This window comes from Bidens hawaiensis, unplaced genomic scaffold, assembly GCF_021521415.1.
Source record: "Bidens hawaiensis isolate Kalapana, Puna unplaced genomic scaffold, B.hawaiensis_p1.1 tig00004817_1, whole genome shotgun sequence".
Classification (NCBI taxonomy): Eukaryota; Viridiplantae; Streptophyta; class Magnoliopsida; order Asterales; family Asteraceae; genus Bidens; species Bidens hawaiensis.
The window spans coordinates 577391-597574 of record NW_027491300.1 but is presented as its reverse complement, the minus strand read 5'-3'; the positions used below and the strand labels follow the sequence as shown (position 1 = coordinate 597574).

Genomic DNA, 20184 nt, shown 5'->3' with positions numbered 1-20184 from the left:
CTTCTTTACAACACCCGTAGAAAAGTTGGGTTAATAAGCAGCAGGGAAGATTATCATTTCTGTTAGTTTGTGGCTTTTGGCAATATATGTATGAGAGAGGGAATAAACAAGCCAAACAACTTAGATCTGTTATAAATGATTCATAATGTGATGACTTTCCACATACATAACTTACATTCTTTTACTATAGTGTATTAATGTTCTAGCCCTATAAATAGTGGCTCTTGTATTTGGTATTATATATCTCCATGAATATGAACTTTTCCCCTTTCTCTACTTCTCATTTTCTCTCTATCTCTATACTATGATTAGATGAATATTCGATGTAGCTAATAGGTTGTTTTATAACACGTTATCAGCACGAACTGCTTTTGGAATTGGATTGCACATCATAAGGTAAGTCGATATATATTGCCCGATTAATATATAGTTTTTCTTTATTTACTCAAACGTGAAGCATATTGTAAGTAATACAAGTTTTGGGTTACGTCAGAGATTCATTGTATTCTTCTTTTAAATATCTTAAAATAATCCATATTGTAATTTCTATAGTTTTGATTTAAACTAAAATTTACTTTTATTAATGTGTTAGTGTTATTAATAAAGATTTTACATGTCATTTTTATTATAAAATAAGAAAGCATATTGTTAAAGATTTTACTATATGACGTTAAGTATTTTAGCAATGAAAATATATTCAAGTCTTTTGAGGAATATGAACTTTTCATACACGTTACAAAAATGTGAAATCTGAGTTACTGCTTTCAAATTAATAGAAATTAACCGACTGCAACATTAATTCATGGTGGATTTGTTTAATTTGTTTTTCCCAATTAATATAAATTAATTTACAACCCTATATTACTTCTGAGGTCATGGTTTATATTAACACATGTGTTAATGGGGATTTGTGTAGTTTTAAGATTTGTTTTTTAAATCACGTTGAAGAAAGTGATAAAATATCATAGTGATAAACATATCAGGAAGAAGTAAAGGTGTAACACCGTGAAACTTTCGAGTTCAAAGTATCAACTTTCCAATGTCTAGGAATTAAAATTGCCAAATTCCAAACTTGGGGTTAAAAATGAAAATTTTGTTTTCCTGACCCATCGCGCTACGCGATGAGTCAGAAGAGACTCCTATCGCGTACCGCGATAGGGTGTCTGACAACGTGTGCCACGTGGCACACGGTGGCACCATGTGCTGCCACGTGTCACCACGTGGCAACACTGCTGCCACGTGTCGCCACGTGTCAACACGTGGCGGGACTACGATCTGCGTCAGCAGACCTATATCGCGGTACGCGATAGGTCTGCTGAAGCACCCATCGCGTATCGCGATGGGATCCGAAAATTTGCCTATAAATAGCAGCCATGGGATGTTCATTTCACACATCCAAAACTCAGCTTTCCACTCTTTCTCTAACCTCTCTCTAGAACCGATAAACGGTTTGCCTCGATAAGCGTGCCACGATCCTTCGTTTGTGTATAATGTTTCCTAGAAGTACTTGCCAACCCTCTACCCACACTCAATCAAGAAGGTGTTGTTATAATGGCGAGGAATCTCGAGAGTCGTGTCCTCGAGTGTTGAAGATTTGGCATTCCTCGATTAGCGTGTCGAGCAAAGTAAGGTGGCATCGGAGTGCTGCTCGAGTCCCTAGCATTTCTAAACGCCAACGAGGTTAGGCGTAATAATGAATTCAATATAATTGAATATTATATTCAAGGCTTAAGCCTTAAGTCGAGGTTATACTCGATACCTCGATAAAAGAAAAGAAAAGAAAACATAACAAAGAAATGAATGAAAGATTGAATGCTGAATATGTGATAACATATATATGTGTGTAAGTATATATGTATATATTCTTTGTTATGAAAATATTATTTAATGAATAAAAAGTATTCTTAAATAATAAAAGATTATGTTTTCTTGGAGAAGAAGAAACGTCGGGTTTTTAATATAAACTAAAGGTTTATAATTTACTTTTAAACAAGAAGTTTTCAAGTAAATAAGAATTGAACTAGAGGTTCAATCGAGGATTGAGATATAAGACTAAAGGTCTTAAGCCGGATCGTGTATCCGATTAACAAATATTTATAATCGTAACTATAGGTTCGAGATAAAAGAAAGGGAAAGACCCTTGGACGGTGAGTGAAGCCGATCCTAAAGAGATAAGGTGAATACGCCCCCAAACTTTTAAACTTATTTTCAAAAGAGTCAACTTGTTATATGAAATTATTTACAAGGGACTATGTGTTCCTAAAACCGTTATAACTATGGGTATAAACCTAGCCCTCAGGCTGTGGTATACATATGTCTGGATCCTTACATAGGTGGTACTAGGCGATGTATGCGCATGATAGCACCACCCTTGGTCGTAGGACGCTCTCCTGAAGGGAGTACGGCCGTTGTGTATATTTACGGGTACTTAATGAAGTCGAACGCTGCGGTGTTTGTGAGGTGACCTAGTGTAGAGGCTCTAGTTTATAATGTGTTATTTGACTTTGTTATTCCTAAGCCACGTTGGGCCGAGGCAGGCGTAGTCTCGAGGGGTAATAAAGTAAAAGAGTTATTTTTGCGTCAGCGTGTTCACCAGCATTCGTTGCTGACGTATTTTTACATTTTGCAAGTGAACAAGTTTAGCACTTGGAGTGTCGAAGTGCTACTAATGTCCGATGGCTCGGATTATTTTGTAATAACTTAATATGGTGGTTTGTAATCATAAACACATAAATATTTTGTAATAACTTAAACGGGTATTTTATAATCCCGTCTTTTGAATATATATATATAAAAGTTGCATTTTCGATCCTTAAAGTTTATTAGACTTCCGCAAACTAAACGCAACTCTGATTTATTTACAACTATGATACCAACTGTTGGGTCACGCTTCTAGGCCTTAGACGGGGATGTGACAAAAGGCTTTTGTCAAATTGTTTTGAACATGAATATATGATGCATGATTGATAGCGTAGTATCTTTTACCTACCGTTAATGGGTTTAAATAACTCTTTTCTCAATGTTCATATATTTACTTTTCATGTTTCGTCCTATAAATATTTTTTCTTTGCATTTGAAGTGCACATATATAATTATGTTTCATATGTGAGCCATCTGTTATTTTATCATGCAATTCATAAATGCCAATTCGTTTACAAGCTAAATTAAGTTTTATCGTATTGTTATTGTTATTATTATTATTATTATATGTTCTTATTTATGCTTAAAAGAAAAACGAAAAAAAGAAAACGTTATTAGATTGGTATTCTAGTTTATATATTTTTTTCAAGAGAAATATATGATGCATGTTGTAGTAGAGTTTCATATGCTTTTGTTGAAAGTCAAAATAAATATCGATGTAGAATTATCTTAATGTGGTGTGATGATATTGTTTTGGCATGTTGAATTCAATGACTATTTGTGAAGATTTGAAACCATGAAAAATATATAATAAATGCAAATCATGAATTTGTTAGTATGTTATGAGTTCAAGACTATTATTTATAATTAATAAAAACGTTATGACATCAGGTCACCCTGATTTAAATGTTACATCTTTCTATAAGTAATTAAATATGACATGTGAGTTGGTTTAACTTAGCATAATGTTACTTTTAGATAGTCACTTAAGTTAACCATTTTATATGATGATAGAATGTATGACTTATTAGTTGGTATATCCAACATGTTGCAAGAATATAATTTTTTTTATATGATGGTATGTTGTAGTGTTGGAAATCACATCATGTTATAATTTTATGGTATATGTGTTTTATATGATTATTTATTATAATGTATTGAATGTAGAAAGAAAAGACTAACTTGTGTTTTATCAATCTCGCGTATGGTCATGTTTTGCTTATAGAAACAAACCCAATAGTTTATTGTAAATAAATGACACCTTATGTGTCATACTACCTAAAGCTCATTATAAACATACATAAAATTGTAAGATTTTGAAAAGGTAAATGAGCATTACTCCATCACAATTATTTCATAATTTATATTATGTGATAAGAATTTTATTTATAAGAAAACGGTTGAAGAAAACAATTTCCATTTATCACGCCACATATATGCTCATTTAGTAACAATGTTATCAAATTAGTAAATGAGTTTGAAATAACAACTATAAAAGTTGGTGGTTATAATCCATTCCCTGAAGCGAATGTGATGTGTTGTGGTGATACAATTACCAGTGTAAAGATCGTGATAATGTACATAACTAAGGAAATTGTAAAGATGTTACCATGAAAGTTGTTTGGTTAATAATCCATTCATTGAATTGAATGTGATGTGATATTATATTGATTAGTGATAAAGTCTATGATCATTGTAATTGAAGAAATTGTTATAATGTTCATGTTAATATTGACATCAACTAAGTTATTAATGTGATGATTATACAATGATCGTTATAAAGTTCATGATTGCGTTGATAATGAGATCAACATGTTAATATTAAAATTAACCATAAGAAGTGGCATATTAAGGGAGTGATTATATGAGAATAAAATACGAGAAACATATTATAACATAAATGTTTGAAATGATGATATATTATTCTCTCATATTTCTGTTGTGTATTATACAAACACTAGTGAAACTAAAACATGTATGATCATAAACCGGAAATTTATGGATCATGATTTTTAAATATATTGGCTTGACCGGTTAGACCATTCCGAGTCATTGACGATGTGAAAATATTGAAGAACCAGAAAATTCTTCATGGTGATTAAACATACAATGTGTGCTCTCAAGGGGAAGTTAATTATTAACCAACAAAGTTGGGTGTGAATTTATAATATACTATGAAAATGATAAAAGGATATGTATATCCCGACATGATACCATTTAGTGTTTTTTTTAAATCGATGCATCGTCTAAATGGTTATCAAATTCGCAACCTGAAGTTTGCGTAACTTGTGACTTGGCTGATAGCAAGCACATTCTTATAGACTATTTTTGATAAATGCGGTGATCTTAATATCACCAATGATTATTGGAATAAGTGTTAAACTACATGTGATGAATGTTGTTGCAAAAATTGCTTTTGTCGAAGACGATGAACATATGTCTCTGATTGATTGCAAATCCAATAATCATGAGAGAAAAATTACATATGTGTATGCTGGAACATGTGTTTTTACATTTTGATATTAATTCACATCAGACCAATAAATTATAGTACTTCCTCCCCGTTACAACTGGCTTTAGATCAGACACCAAAGATTTTCCATATGTGATTTTGGTGTGCAGTATGTATTTAAATTGATCCATCATACACACAAAGATGAGACCTAAAGGAAAGTTGAGAATATATGTTGGATGCTGAAAAGTATTGATAACTATGTATTTAGAGTCATTAACGTGGTATTCGTTTACGACTCAATTTATTGATTTCTACTTCAACAAAATAATATTTCCAACATGAAGGGGGAGATAAGAAGCAGTTGGAAAATAAAGAAAAAAGTTGCAATGAATTATCATTATGTCATATTGATCCTCAAGCTAAAAATAAAATAAAATTTGTGAACCAGAAGTTCAAAAGATAATTCATTTACAAGAATATGCGAATTAATTACTAGACGCATTTACTGACCTACACAAAGTGACTAGCCAAGTCGCATATACCAACTGCTAGTGCTCCGATTAAGATTAGTGTCCTTGAAGGACAACAATATATTGGTGATAAGTCTATGGCATGCCTGAAGCATGGTAGACGATTCGGTTCCCATAATAAAAATCCTTGAAAATGGAGCTGGTAATGAAAATGGTCAAGTCGAGGTACAATAAAAGAGTCTCCCGAAGAAACATTAGACATGATAGTTCCAGAAGAACCTAAGGTACCTGAATAAAGAGATCTCAATATATTATATCATGTCTAAAAATATGTGGAATCGACAGAAAATCGACGTCGTTTATAATTTTGTATAGCGCTTGAAAAAATGGAATAGATGAGGATCAAGAATTAAGTTATGCTAATAAATGAAATTTGTAATGAATAAAAATAAAAAGACACAAGTGAGGCAAAAATAAAATCTCTCACGAATCTAGAAGTTTTGGGCAATTGGTTCCTATAACTAACGGTTGTAAAATACGTTAGATACAGATGAGCCTTTGTGCAGAAATATAATGAGAAATGTGACATCATAAAATATAAGGCACAAATGGTTGCAAAAAGTATTTTATGAAAAACTCATAATTAATTATGAGGAGACTAATTCTTTAATGGTGGATACAACAAGTTTAATCTCGTGATACAAGAGAGATTTGATATGTGTAATATATATTTAAAATGAAATTTATATGAAGTCTCAAAAGGATTTAAGTTGTCAAAATCATATAAAGTTCTCGAGAACGATATGACTGCAATATATAAATTGAATCCGAGCACATTATTAATCTTGTATACTATGATGAATGAAATACAAATGAAACTCCTTGCGAGTTTCCTAAGATGATTCGTTGCATAAAAAGTAAACATTTTAATGATGTAAATACTATGCATCACTAAGCATATGGTAATATTCAATAAACTATGTATACAAATTATGCAATATGAAATGAAAATAAGATAATTGTTGATGGTATCTTTGAATATGATATAGAAACTGATGTGGTAAAAGGATGAAGTTTATGTGCAAAACTCTTGAAGAGTAAAATTGTATACATGATTGGTCAACATGGAAAGAAATCCATGACAAATTATACACGCATGAAGCATTTAGACTAAAGCTCAAGAAATTTGCTATATGAAGTTAACAAGTTCTAATGTGAACTTATATAGCTGAGTTAGACATGTTATAATCAACTCGGTGATTATCTCGAGGAAAAGAGATACGAATATGATATATTCGATCCATTTTTTGAACATTTTAAAATCATGTTGATGATTACATTGTACCCCATAAAGAGATGATATGTGGGTAGATCATTCGTATAGTGATATTTTTATAGCAATCAAACTTCAAATAGAAGATGTTAGAACATTTAATACAGATGAAATTCATGTCATATAGAATAAATTTCCCTTATTCTAAATAAAAATTCTTGGTCAAGAAGTGCCATAGTTTATTGCAATTTATGCAATATTTTTGCTAGCTATACATATTATTTATTTATTGATAAGATATAATCTGTTTCAAGTGAAGACACACTGAAATGATCCAAACAAAGATTTTGATACATGCAAGGTATGTAATATACGATTTATATTATGCTAACCCGTCAAAAGGTTTGGTTAGTAGTATTAATGCAGGGAATGTAATGTAACAAAGTTATGGATGTTGTGGTACTTAATTACAAAAAGACGCATTACAAGTTACTTATTTATAAGATGAGAAAGTCTTACATGAAGATAGTGCATCGTTCCACCTAATAAGGAAGTGTACACTATAAGATCAAGTGGTGAATTATCAACTTCAAAGTCTTAGATTAACTTTCGCAGAAGATCAGAAACCGTCACTTAAAGGATGTATAAATGAGGGGGAGAATTATACGCGTTGCACTCTTTTTCTCTTAGCTGTGGTTTTATCTCACTGGGTTTTCCTAGCAAAGTTTTTAATGAGGCAACATCACTAAGCATATATCATTATGTGGATAGTCAAGGGGGAGTGTTATAAATGATCCATAATGTGATGACTTTCCACATACATAACTTACATCCTTTTACTATGGTGTATTAATGTTCTAGCCCTATAAATAGTGGCTCTTGTATTTGGTATTATATATCTCCATGAATAAGAACTTTTCCCCTTTTTCTACTTCTCACTTTCTCTCTATCTCTATACTATGATTAGATGAATATTCGATGTAACTAATAGATTGTTGTTTTATAACAAGATCAACTCGTTAAATAACTTGCAAAACAGACACCGTGAGCTCGTCACTGAGAAGGGGGGGGGGGTACCTCCTTGTGACCACCCTCCGGCGTGAGAATCAGACTAGATTGCTCTTGAATATAAGTGTATATTAAGAGAATGACTAGAGCAGATATCAGGTATAAGATATAAGATGAGATGAGATATAAGATGATATACCATTCCAAGGTGTTGGAGTATTTATAGCCGAATGTAGGTTTCCAAGAAGGTACAGCCGGCTGAATAGTGTTCCTGTTCTGCCAACTGTGGGCTACGCACATGCCATGCTGGTAGTTGGTGGGTAGGCAGCGGCTGATAGTGACCAGGCCGGCTGTGTACTATTCCTGTTCCACCAACTGCAGGCTATGCACGTCCTCCGACAGGTTGGTGAGTAGGCAGCGGCTAATAGTGACATACAGTACAAGAGCGTGCTGTTCATCATACTGTTGTCAGTGAGCTGTCGTATCCTTGGTCAGATCTTTTGTCCATACCTCGTCAGGTACAGTACAAAAGATCTTCCAGTATCGTACGGACTGGCTCATTTGGGCGGGAGTTCTCCCGGCTTTGTGCGGGAGAGTTCCCGGCTTTGCTCATTCTTTCTTCAGGTGACATTACTGAATTATTATGAGAGCTAAGTGCCTTGTGCGTGTAGCTTTGCTGCGCAGGTAGCCTTCCCTGATGGCTTGTATCCGCAGCTGCGGGAACAGGCAGAGTACTTCACCGTTGGGAGGCTTTTCTTGCTGGAACAGCTTGCGTACTGCGCGTAAGGACGTCACGTCTCTGAGCATGGTGGGTCCTGCGGATCCAGTTGGTCTCTGCGCAGACGTCCCTTAAAGTTAAGTCTTGCGGGTTCAACCGCGCAGACGTCCGTTAAGGAGTCTTGCGGGTTAAACTGCGCAGACGTCCCTTTTCAAGGTGAGTCTTGCGGGTCCAACTGGGCTCTGCTGGGACCTACCTCTTCACTTATTTAATAGGCGAGTCAGAGCTTCATGCACTTGGTGTGATAGGCACTGCAGGTTTAAAAGGGTTTAAAAGGGTCTATTGTTTATATAAATATGGATATAGTAAGACATTACACGACGCAATGGTAGCCTATTCACTTTTACTCGAGTATTTCTCTTTATTACATAATAAAACAGTTGTCTACATCTATATGTTCGCATGAAAATACTTTCATGTATCACCTTTTCATCGCATGTGGTTTAGCTAATTCAACAGCCTTTGAAGAATAACGACAAGTACCACTTAACAAGCATCCTAACTTCAGTTATCCGATATTCGCCTTCATGAATCAACATCAGTTTGCGTTTCATCGATTAAAATTATGTCTTGCTAAAGAAGTTCAATTATAGGTGACTGTGACTTGCATTTTCCTTGTAATATTTACGCATTCCTCATATTCACGTATTCACCATAATATGTGTTGTTATTATATTCATATTTAAAACAATTTAACTCATAAACACATACGAGATATATGAATTGGTGATATTTTATAAAATGAGGATGATCGAAGCATATCAGGCACTCTACAATCACAAGATCAATCATCATCCCTGGTTGGTTCACAAAGTCAATCATAAGAGTGAGGTTTTCATAACATTTTACTAATCATGACAACCGGGGGGTACCTCCAATTTGTTACTTGTTTAACAAGAAGTCTTACACCGCTTAACGAATTTAAAGTCGAGGTTGAAGCACCCTTAGTTCCTTTTACCATTTCGGTGAGCACGAACGATCACCAAACAATGTTTCAAAGTTGAGGTTCGCATCCTTCTTATTCCTCCCTCCATGTTTATTTAAGTAAATCCAGGGGCGGATCTACATTGACATGTGCGGGTTCACGGGAGCCCACTGAGTTTCGAATTTTATATAGAACCCTTATATAAAATATAAGAGTGAACCCATTTACAAATTGTGAGTGAACTCATAAACATATTGGAACTTTGGTGCGGTGGTAAACACCTTACCTCTTTACTCTGAGAACCCATGTCCGATTCCTTGCTCCAACTTTATTTTTTCCTTTTTCATAATACATGTCTGTTACGTTCACCGTAGTATGAAAATACATATGCCTGCAACGTTCATTGGGGTGTATGAAAGCAATTAGGTTGTGCACGTGTGCATATTAGAACTTTAATAGTTTTCATGTATTCTTCTCATGTATTTTTTTGAAACTTCACATTAACATTATATTGAAGATAAAGTTTGTCCATCAAACATGGATCTTGATATACTATTTTAGTGAAAACCAAACTTGTTATAAATTGTCAAAACTTGATGATACCCTATGGGTTTTGGGCCAGGCATACCCAACGAGGGGTAAACCCGGAACTCGCGAGTATACACCGTATACCCGACAAATACCCGATGAGTTTAGTGCGGGTATGGGATAAACTTTAATAATAGGGTATGGGGTTGTGAATACCTAAACTCATCCCAAACCCGATCCATTGTAATTCTTAAAAACACAAGCCTTGTTTGTAAGTAATTTAAATTATTTTGATGATGTGTTTTCGAATCATTGTATCGTACTTTTATTATGCGATAAACCTTACCCGACCGAACCATTAAATCGACCCAAAACTTTTTATGTTCAATTCTATAAAATTGGAGCATCTAAAAACAGTGAACCCGCTAGAAAATTATCCTGGATCCGCCATTGAGTAAATCTTGCGACACATCAGAACCCAATGCCACTTTTCAGTAAAACTAGCAACACACAAAAAGTTTAGTTTTGTGATTTAGATACGGTTGGCCGGCATCTAGATTATGGTTAGTTTTGTGAACCATTTTGTTTTTAGTTCTTGTGATGGCCATCTATGAGCAAGAGTGGGCTCAACTTACTCGATTACACCCTAAGCAAAATCCCTCACCTCTTCAACATATGGCACCAGTTACAATACACAATCTTAAGAATTTATGACAAATGTCAAGATTTTAAAACATTAATAACTTTGTGTTTATAATTCAGAATCTAACAAAGAAGCTTGGAAAAATATAACAATGAACTAACATAATCTTAATTTTAAAAAACAAAAAGTGCTCCACTGGATTTAACCAATTGTCCCCAAACAATTTGCCCCCAAACATTCTTTCATAAACCAATTATTCATCAAGTACCTGCATCACATCAATTTCAAATATGTTAATAATTACAAAAAAAAAAAGCGAACAATAAGTTCCAAGCGTTATGTGAACTTATAGCAGTTGAATGACAAATCTACAAAAGTATGTCAATCCAAAAACATCTAAATCTTAATTTCAAGTTGGGGCACACAAATTAGACATCAAAACACATATACTTTAGATTGCTCCCTAAATCAATCATCTCTCACTTTCATCTCAAGCTAAAGCTTACATCTATTCTTTTAAATGCCAAATGTTACTACTCTACTTACACCAATAAATATCCTCCTTTGCCTAGGTTTGAACCTAGAACCTTCACTCTAACGCCTTGTTCTTGAGTTTTTTAATCAAGAAAAGAAAGGAGAGGGAAGGATAAGAAAGGGAAGAGAAGGGAAGGAAAATTTTTTAATTAGGTGTGTTCTTGAGTTGGAAGGAAATTAGAGGAAAGGAAATGATAACTATGTTAAAAAATAGTTATCCTTAGTAATCATCCCATTTTTGGGAGGATAACTTATTGGGAAAATACATTAATTTAATCCTTCCTAACTCCTCCTACTTCTTTCCTTTCCATCCTTAAAAAAACTCAAGAACACCCATTTTTTAATTATCCTTAATCTTCCTTTCCTTTCCCTCCTTTAAAAAAACTCAAGAACATGGCGTAAAGTTGAACCTAGAACCTAAATTATTATAAAAATCTTGTAAAGATAAAAATAATATGAGAAACCCTACAATGTTGTATGTTTTGGGTGCCTTTTGTTGCTTGAAATTGCTGGCATCACCCATCTTTTCCATTCAACCCTACTAAAGAAAAAAAAAATCGCAATCCCATTGATTCTTATCAATCAAACTAACCAGGCACCAGTGTTGTAAAACTCGGAATAAGTTAGTGACTACTCGTTAATCGGTTGGTTACTTATAAGTTTTTGCTAGACATTAGTCTGTAGCCGGTTAAATGAGTTAAAAATTGGCCCAAATCAGTAAAAAAACTTTTATTTTTCAAAACTTAATTTACGAAAAGCAGTCGAACCTTGGTCTTCTCATTGGTTTGTTATGTTTATGTTTAACTGTTTAAGTTTTAAGTATTTAAGTAAACATTCATATGTATCATATGTAATTATAATTTTGAAAAATTACATATAAACTTTCAATCCAATTAATCATGATTATCCTACTGCCATCGCTCGACTAGCGAGTTGTAGAACACAGTAGGGCACAGTACCCAAGCACCTCACAAATCAATCAATTTAACAACAATATACCTAACACCCTAATTAGATTAAACAAAATCAACATGAAAGTCAACAATTTATTCATGAACTTCGAGTGCAAAAGATAATAATTAGTGAATCTGGTAACTGTGTACTAGTCGCAAATCAGTGGGCTACTAACCCAGTGATATTAGTCGGCAGTCTGTCAAAAATCGGCCCAAATCGGTCAAAACTCACATATTTTTTCTTTAAATTAATTACTTGACAGACAATCGTAGCTTGGTTCTCTAGCTGATTTGTTAATTTTACGTTTACTTGCATATGTTTGAAGTATTTATTCATATTAACATTTACAACTTAGGAAAACTACTTATATTGAATCCAATTAATCCCGATTAACTACTCCAATCGTCCGACTTACTTTCTAGAACACTGCACGGTCCCCGAACACCTCACAAAACAATGAACTTAAGAGCAATACACCTAAAGCCCTAATTACATCAAACAAAATGAATAATTTTGATTGAGTGCAAAAGATAATAATAATAATAATAATAATAATAATAATAATAATAATCATAAAAGGCTCACTATTAGCGATCCTGACAAGAGCTGCAGAAGGTACCGTTGGAGAGCTCACAAAACGCACGCACGTTGACGGTAAGGTGTGACGTCAGCCGTCCTCCAGCAATCGGAATCAGAGATTGCGCGCATCCTAATTCTCCCAACATCCTAATAATAATATTCAATGGAGGAATATTAACACTAATAATAATAATAATAATAATAATAATAATAATAATAGTTAGAATGATTGAAACCCAAAACGGTACCTAGGGTTTGCGAGGCGGCGGGAGGAGAAACGGGTAGCAGAGACCGGCGGCGGACGGAGGCGGGGGGTGGATCGGAAAGATGAAGGTCTTGCGGCGGACATCAGGGCCCTGGAGATAGAACCACGCCATGCCATTTTTCACAGAGGAGGGATGGATAATGGTCACCAGGGTTTTAGCTTTTAAGATTATAGGGTTTCATTTCCATTTCACTTTTTTTTTTTGGATTAAGAAATTATAATTTACTATATAATTTCACTTTGGAAAATTTAATAAGATTTTAAATCAATATATTTAAGAAAAATTAAATAATTCTACAAATTAACTGTTGGCAAATAAGAGTCTCGTTGACGGTCTCACTTTTTAACATAATTTCCATCAATGAATTCGGATACACAGAATTCTAATGTTGTTAATCACCGGTCTCAGTAAGCACCAGGGGGAGACCTGGAAAAGCATGAGGCCGGTGGACCCTATTTGAGAATACCACCCGATCAGGGTTTTTTTTTTTTAATTCTCGAGTTCCAGGATGATAGAGTCGGTTTGTCACGAGGGGTGGGATTGGGGTGGAGGAGACATAAGTTTTATCCATTGGAAAACGGTCGCTATTTTCTACTCTCTCAACTCTTTCTCCTCGAGTTCTAAAAAGAAAAATTCTAGATTCTTTTATATTTCTTCTAAAACTTCACTTTATGGAGCAACCAAATCCCATTCCCAAATCGAGAAATAGGAGAGCGCCACGAACATGGAGCTACGAAGAAGATGTGTCGTTGGCAAAAGCTTTGCTGCGTGTTTCCAAATACTTGAACCCGTGACCAACGAATGTTAAGTTTTTGGCAACAAATTTTCTGTTGTTTTATGTAACAGAGATGGTGAAGATACGTAACTTGGACCAAACATATTTTAAATGCAAAATATAACGACACAAATTAATGCTTGTGATAAGCAGACACCATAAGTGAAAAATGGAAGTTAAAAGCCAAGGAATTGAGAATAATGTATCTATGAAATTGTTTTATTAATGGATAAGTATTGTTTAATTTTATGTGTATTTTTTTTAATAAAGAGCATTTTATGTATATAAAAGTAAATCAAAACGGGGAACACTGGGACGACACTGGTGTAGCATGTGGAATAAAATAATCGGAGAACTCCCAGTGCTATTAGAGCATCAGCACTCTTGCGTGCTTGAGGTCCGAAACAAGCAAACTCCAATGTGGAGAACAAGTGACGTTGAGGATAGTGTTCGGATTAAAGTTCAACAATCACACCCAGAACTATGGACAAGCAGCGGACTAACTTGGCGAAGCCGTCTTTACCACAATACACCAACTACTGCAAACAACAAGAATCCACTGATAATCACAATTAAGACAACATACGAAAAATCCACCAAAGAATCCAATTAATCACAGAAAATAACGAAATATGCAAACTTAAAAGCCAACAAATTCAAAGATATCAGCAACAAGTTGATGTTGTCAAGTCGGTGTGGCAGTCAGAATGAAAAAGATATAAGGTTTGTTTGGTATTGGTAATGGAATGAACGAGGGAATGGAATGAACGAGGGAATGGAATGAACAATGGAATAGAATGGACAAAGGAATGAAAAGCCACTAGTACATAAAAAGACCGTTTTAAAACGGTTATTTTGTGTATTTGAAACGGTGTGGAAACTGTTATATGTTGCGCTGCAAATGATAGAATCTGATATGTAAAATGACTCAACAACATGTGTGTTATATCTAGAAGGTAGTTAACACTTAACAGTGGTGCTAAAATTTTACAACGGGCGTCAAACCGGTGTATATATTTGTAAATTACAACATAAAAAAACCGTTGTAAACTAAATACAACAGGGACATTGTTAAAAAACCGGTGTTATAACAACAGGCACAAACCCAATGTTTATAATTGTTTTGGGTCGTGAACCGTTTTGTTATCAGTGTATAATACATTACAGAACCTATCATTGTCCGGTAGAGGGTTGAATCCACATTCTCTGGACTGTGTGCATCAGGTCCTAACTTATGATTCACGCAAACTGGAGTTTCGTAGGGTGCACTGTCCGTCATGTTGAACTTCCCAAGAATATCTTAAACATATTTGGTTTGATGAATAACCAATCCATCTTCCTTCTAATCAACTTGCAACACTAAAAAGAAAGTCATCTTCCCCATTGTGCTCATTTCAAACTTTTTCTTTATCACCTTTTCAAAGTCTCTACACATCTTAACGTTTGATGCACCAAAGATAATGTCATCCACATAAACTTGGACCAACATAAAGTCTCTTTTGTGCCACTTAATGAACAAAGTGTTGTTTATCTTCCCTCTCACAAAACCATTTTCTAGAAGATACTTTGACAATGTATCATACATGCTCTAGGTGCTTGATGTAATCCACATAAAGCCTTTCTCAAATGATACACATGGTCTGGATAGTTTGGATCAGTAAACCCCGGTGATTGCTCAACATAGACCAACTCATCAACTTCTCCATTTAGAAATGCACTCTTCACATCTAGTTGAGAAATCTTGAAATCCTTATAGGCTGCAATGGCTAGAAATAACCTGATTGCTTCCAATCTTGTAACCGGTGCAAAAAACCTCATTGTAGTATATACCCTCTTATTGGTTGAAACCTTTTACCACCGGACGTGCTTTATTTCTGATCACCACACCTTTGTCATCCTTCTTACACTTGAAACCCCACTGTGTTCCTATTGGTGCATGATGTCAGTAGTTCAGTGTCGAGTGTCTGTAATCGTGTTAGTTAGATTTGAGTTTTGATGTAAGCGAAGTTGCTAACAAGTTCGCTGATATGGGCGAACTTGTTAGACAAGCGAAGTTAGGGACAACTTCGCCTGAACATGCCAGGCGAAGTTGTCGTGTCTATATAAGCTATTTTGTTTACGGCTTATTTATAATTAGAGAGTTTGTTATTCGTGTATTCGAGTCAGAGAGTTTGTATTCAGTGATCATAGTATCACGTGTTTACGGTTGGAATACAACGTGTTTTTGATTATCGTATCGTGTGTTAGCTCGTATTGTTTTCTATACTCGTAACGTCTTACGTAAGGATTCCGCACCTACGTAGAACGCGATATCTCGTGTAGATCCGGCTGGGAACCTACAATTGGTATCAGAGCTTTTGCTCGATTGTGTGGTTCGGGATTATCACGCGGGTGTAGAAATCGTTCCGTTCGACTATTCGCGGGACGAGTTTTCTGTGTTTTTGTGCTATACTCACCTCCTACAATCATAAACAACCCATAACACCTTCACAAACCTCGAAAAACCCAGAAATCTAATCTGCAGAAAGTTCGTGTTCATCAGGCGAAGTTGCCGTCACTGTTAGTAGGGTTTCGGCGAAGATATAAGGTTAAGCGAAGTTATCCACAACTTCGCCTACCTCTTCAAGTTCGCTTACCTCAAGCGAAGTTACCCACAACTTCGCCTACCTCCCAAGTTCGCTCAACTTAAGCGAAGTTATTCTCAACTTCGCCAATCCGGTGAATTTAAGAAAGTGAGCGAAGTTACAAATTCACGCGAAGTTAAGTCATAAGCGAAGTTATCCACAACTTCGCCTACAGTGCTGTTTGAAAATAAAATTTTTGATTTTCGGATTTCTTTGAATTGTGTGAAAGATGTCTTCGATAAACATTACCGAACTGGTAAAGATGGAAGTAGAAGCGGGTTCGGCTACAAAGGCACCTAAGATGCTTAAGAAAACTGATTATGTAGCGTGGAAAGATCGTTTTGAACAATATGTCAAGTACCAAGATGCTAAGATGTGGGTGTGCATACAAGATGGTTACATTCCACCTACTGCTGAGTATGAGGGTCGTGATCAGATCAAGAAATACAAAGAGATGGAAGAAGAAGAGAAGAAAATGTATGAGGCCGAAAGCAAAGCTCATGCAGCAATTACAATGGCTCTTCCACAAGAGATTCTGCACACTTTCAGAAAGTATAAAACTGCCAGAGAGCTTTGGGAATCACTTGAGAACCGGTTTGAGGGCAATGTGGGAATTCGTGCCTCGAAAATTAAACTTCTAAAAACCCAATTCTCGGTCTTCAAGTATCTGAAGAATGAATCACTTGATGATATCATCACTAGATATTATCATCTGATGACTGAACTCAGCAACTATTCAATTGTTTACAAAGAAGATGAGATTGTTGAAAAGCTTCTTGATGCTCTCCATCGAAATGGGAGATGTATACTGTGTTGATGAGAGAAGACAAAGACTTTGCTGACTATGACCTGGAGACAGCAGTTAACAAGCTAAGAACGTTTGAACTGAACATGGTACGAAAGGAGACACCTACCGATCAGGTTCAAGATCCGGGTATGTATGGTGCAAAGGTTAACTCAGGATCAAGTTCGAAAACTGAATCATCTGCTTATTACTCTAAGGGAAAGTCAGGCGCTAACTCAACACACGAAGGACATGTATCTCTCAACATGAACGGTGATGTGTGCTTTGTAGCTGGAGGATCAAATGCTTCTCAACCTCAAGCAACCAAGAGTAGTTTTACCCCAAGTGTTTCAAACAACAACTACTCGAAGATGCCCATGAGTGTTAAATCTGCTGAACAGCAGTTTGCTCTCTATGCATCTTTTATTGCTTCGTATGAGAATTACATTCAGGGTAAGATTGTTGATCCTGCAATTTTGGATGAAGACTATGATCAGATCGATGCTGATGATCTGGAGGAGATGGATCTGCAGTGGCAGATGGCTATGATTGTGAGAAGGGTTAAGAGGTTCATGAAGAAGACTGGCAGGAAGTTTGTCGGTGAGAGGCCAGGGTTTGATAAGTCGAAGGTACGCTGTTACAACTGTCAGCAGAATGGCCACTTTGCAAAAGAGTGCAAAAATGAACGTGTAGAACGCAGTCAAAACAGATCTACACAGCAGAGTGGTAGTGGTAATGACTATAGAGCCATGATTTCCAGACAGAACGAGGAGTACAACTGGAATCTGCATGTTGAAGAAGTATTTGAACAGGCCAATTTGGCAAACATCGAAACTGCAGATAGTGAGAAGGGAACTGGCGAAAATGAAGCTTACATGGCAGATGTGGCAGACCAGCTCTCCGAGGTAAGTACCGAACTCCCTTGTACTAAGTGTGAACATCTGTCTGAACAACTGACAACTATAACTGATCAGTTTGTTAGTTTGGATGCGCAATTTAAAACTTTAAAAGAAGATCATCATTTCACTAAAGCTAGAGAAAATAGTTACAAAGTAAAAATTAAAGCTAGTGAGAAAGATATTAAAAGTCTTAAAGCAAAGCTTGCTGAAAAAATTCAAGTGATTGATCTTAGCTATGAAGTACTAGAAGAGAAAACCAAACTAATAGCTGAAAGGGAAAAACAGATAGCTGATCACCAGGTAAAAGTGGTGGAACTTAACAGGAAACTTGAGCAATTCAGAAATTCCTCCGCTATACTTGATCACCTCGTTAGTGATCAAGGTTCCCCAAAAAGGGGAGGAATTGGTTATCATGAAGTTCCACCACCTTTCAATCATAATTACACTTATGACCCTAGTAATCAGAAATCTGTCGATGTTGACTATGGTCAGACAATTCTGGTTAAAGTAACGATTAAAGAACCAGAAGTTAGTAAGCCTGTTGCAAGTGTTAAGATTTCTGCTCCGAGTCCTGTCTCATCTAACTCAGACAAGTCTTCTGAGTCGAGTGAGACAAAACAAGAGGAAGTGTTACCAAAAAGTGGAGAGAAAAATAAAACACCTGAAAAGAAGTCTCCACTAAACCCGTATGTCCCACCATATGTGAGACAAACGGGCAGTAATACAGCCTCAACATCTAAGACAACTTTTAATAAGAAAGTTGAACACAGGAGTTGTTTTAGATGTAATCAATTAGGACACCTTGTTGCTGATTGCCCTCTGAAGCAGAAATTCAGAGGTGCAAGGACTTCAAAATCTGAGAAAAGAACTAACGGTAATCAATATAATGGTAAAAATGAAAACCCATCAAATTTCAGAAGATGGACTAATCCAGGTTTTCAAAGAAATAGATCTCAGTTTTTCACTGCTAACAACCAAACCTTAAGTAATAATTCTTTTAATTTACGAAGGTTTGGATGGCCTCATAGTCAATCCACAAGAAGATATCCTGTTAGGACTCACAGAAATTATTATGATACTAACTTTGGACAGCCAAGGTACGGAATGTATCGACCCAAGACCAATCGGTCTTGGGTCCCCAGATTTTAATCATCTGCTTTAATCGTGCAGGAACAGTTGAACAGGGCTGCCAACAATCAATGGGTTGTGGATAGAGGCTGTTCCCGGCACATGACGGGTAACAAGAAATTGTTACACGACTTGAAACCTGTTCAAGGAGGAAGAGTGAGTTTCGCAGGAGAGAGCGGTGGAAGGATTACAGGAATAGGGACGGTGTCGAATGGAAAGATGACTTTGGAGAAAGTAAATTTTGTTGAAGAACTGAAGCACAATCTGCTGAGTGTTTCGCAGATTTGTGACAAAGACTACACCGTACATTTTACAAAGAATGAAGCGATTGTGTTGTATCCTGGTTTTAAGATACCAGAGGATTGGATTGTTATGAAGGCTCCAAGAGTGAAGAATACGTATATCATGGATATGAGGTTGACTGAAATGGCCACAGAAGAATCGTGTCTTCTGTCAAAAGCAACTGAATCGGAGTCCGAGTTGTGGCATAGGAGAATGGGGCACATTCATCTTCGGAAAATGAACTACCTTGTCAAAAATGGGCTTGTGCTGGGTGTTCCCTTGAAGAATTTCAACTTTGAAGACAAATGCTTATCATGCAAAAAGGGAAAGTAACACAAGAAATTCCATCACACCAAGAAGGTCAATTCAATTATCAGTACCCTAGAATTACTTCACATGGATCTCTTCGGTCCCGTGAATGTAAAAAGTCTAGGAGGAACATCTTACTGCTTGGTGATCACTGATGATTTCTCTCGATATTCCTGGGTATATTTCCTGAAGTCAAAGGATGAAACAGTGCAGATGGTAGAGAATTTGATTACCAAGGTTGAGAATATCATGGGGAAACGGGTTAAATTCATCAGGAGTGACAATGGAACTGAGTTCAAGAACTATGAGATGGAGATCTTCTGCTTACAG

General features: G+C 35.8%; 1 protein-coding gene across 3 annotated transcripts; it reads right to left on the bottom strand.

The window, feature by feature from the left end:
• Nucleotides 1–10766: 10766 nt before the first annotated feature.
• Nucleotides 10767–13225, bottom strand: LOC143628114 (uncharacterized). Of its 3 annotated transcripts, XM_077097783.1 has the most exons (4): nt 13036–13225; nt 12828–12934; nt 11724–11792; nt 10767–10988 (listed from the first exon to the last, which is right to left on the bottom strand). In XM_077097783.1, the coding sequence occupies exons 1-3, from the start codon at nt 13167–13169 to the stop codon at nt 11770–11772; spliced, it is 264 nt and encodes an 87-aa protein (XP_076953898.1). In that variant the 5' UTR covers nt 13170–13225; the 3' UTR covers nt 10767–10988; nt 11724–11769. The 3 variants fall into 3 exon arrangements, with proteins under 3 accessions (XP_076953898.1, XP_076953897.1, XP_076953899.1); XM_077097782.1 differs by lacking the exon at nt 11724–11792 and having other exon boundaries at nt 12794–12934; XM_077097784.1 differs by lacking the exon at nt 11724–11792.
• Nucleotides 13226–20184: the final 6959 nt, after the last annotated feature.